Raw genomic sequence first — 1,150 nt, forward strand, 5'->3', positions numbered from 1 at the left:
GTCTACTCTGTATTAAAAAGAGTTATTGAATTGATTTTCACAATTTTCGTTACTCAAAATTGTTTTGTAATACCAAAAAATCATCTGATTGATGATCATTTGACTAAATAATAAGTTGAACAAAAATTTACATTTGCAAAACTTAAATTATTAAATGTAAAAGAGGTGTGAAAAAACCCATTTCACTAATAAAAAACCCATTTCTCATATATATGGAATTTTTAACATATATTATTAAAAAGTAAGTATATTTTAATAAAATATAAAGTAAAATAAAAATTTATATAGTCTTAGTAGCTATAAATGTTTATAAAAGTATAATAAAAATATCATATAAAAGATGGTATCATAATAGATATTTTCAAACAATAAAAATAATTATTTTATGTCGGAATTTGTATTACCATCTTTAGATGCAAATATATCAAGATTCACTCATCCGTTTTCTATAATTTTAGGCTCGTTGGAAAGCCCTTGTTCTGGACTTTATAGGCGAAAAAAGAGCTCGCCGATTGAATCATTAGATCCAGAGATATTTACATTTAAAGTTGAGATACGAACTTTTTAACATGCTTAAATGCAAATATCTTGGGATCCACTGATCCGTTTTTTATAAATTTAGGCTCTTCGGAAAGCCCTTGATCTGGTCTATATGAGCGAAAAAAGAGCTTACCGATTGGATCATTAGATCTGGAGATATTTACGTTTAAAGTTAAGATACAAATTTTTAATATATATAGTAAGTGCTAAGAATTATATTAATTTAAAAGAAATATTTACCAATTTAAAGTATAATAACATTAAATAAAAGTTTTTTAGTACTCACCCCCAATTTACTGTATATTATATAGTATTTTGTATAATAAAAATGTAACAGAATCAATATTTTAATTAAAGGTAGACAAATCAGCCCATATGTTTTTCTAATAACTTTAATTTTTATTTTTTTTAATCTTATAAATTTTTATACTAATTATTATTTTTTTATTATTATTATTAATTCCTTATAAAAAGTTTTTATACTTAAAATATACTTAAACTAGAATTTAAATATAATATAAATGTATTTTTTATATGTTTAAGATATTCTTAAAAATGCTTAAAATTTAATTTAAGACGTAATCCGCCTAAGAACTACAGAAAATCACTA

At 22.3% G+C, this 1,150-nt stretch overlaps 1 protein-coding gene across 1 annotated transcript; it reads left to right on the forward strand.

Moving 5' to 3' along the window:
• Positions 1-385: 385 nt before the first annotated feature.
• OCT59_004074 (uncharacterized protein) lies at positions 386-819 on the forward strand (the record flags this gene model as incomplete). The annotated part of the gene is made up of 4 exons (XM_066148048.1): positions 386-547; positions 623-646; positions 718-739; positions 812-819. The coding sequence occupies 4 exons, from the start codon at positions 386-388 to the stop codon at positions 817-819; spliced, it is 216 nt and encodes a 71-aa protein (XP_065996687.1).
• Between the last annotated feature and the right edge of the window lie 331 nt (positions 820-1,150).

The sequence above is a fragment of the Rhizophagus irregularis genome, chromosome 12 (assembly GCF_026210795.1).
Source record: "Rhizophagus irregularis chromosome 12, complete sequence".
NCBI classification, from domain to species: domain Eukaryota; kingdom Fungi; phylum Glomeromycota; class Glomeromycetes; order Glomerales; family Glomeraceae; genus Rhizophagus; species Rhizophagus irregularis.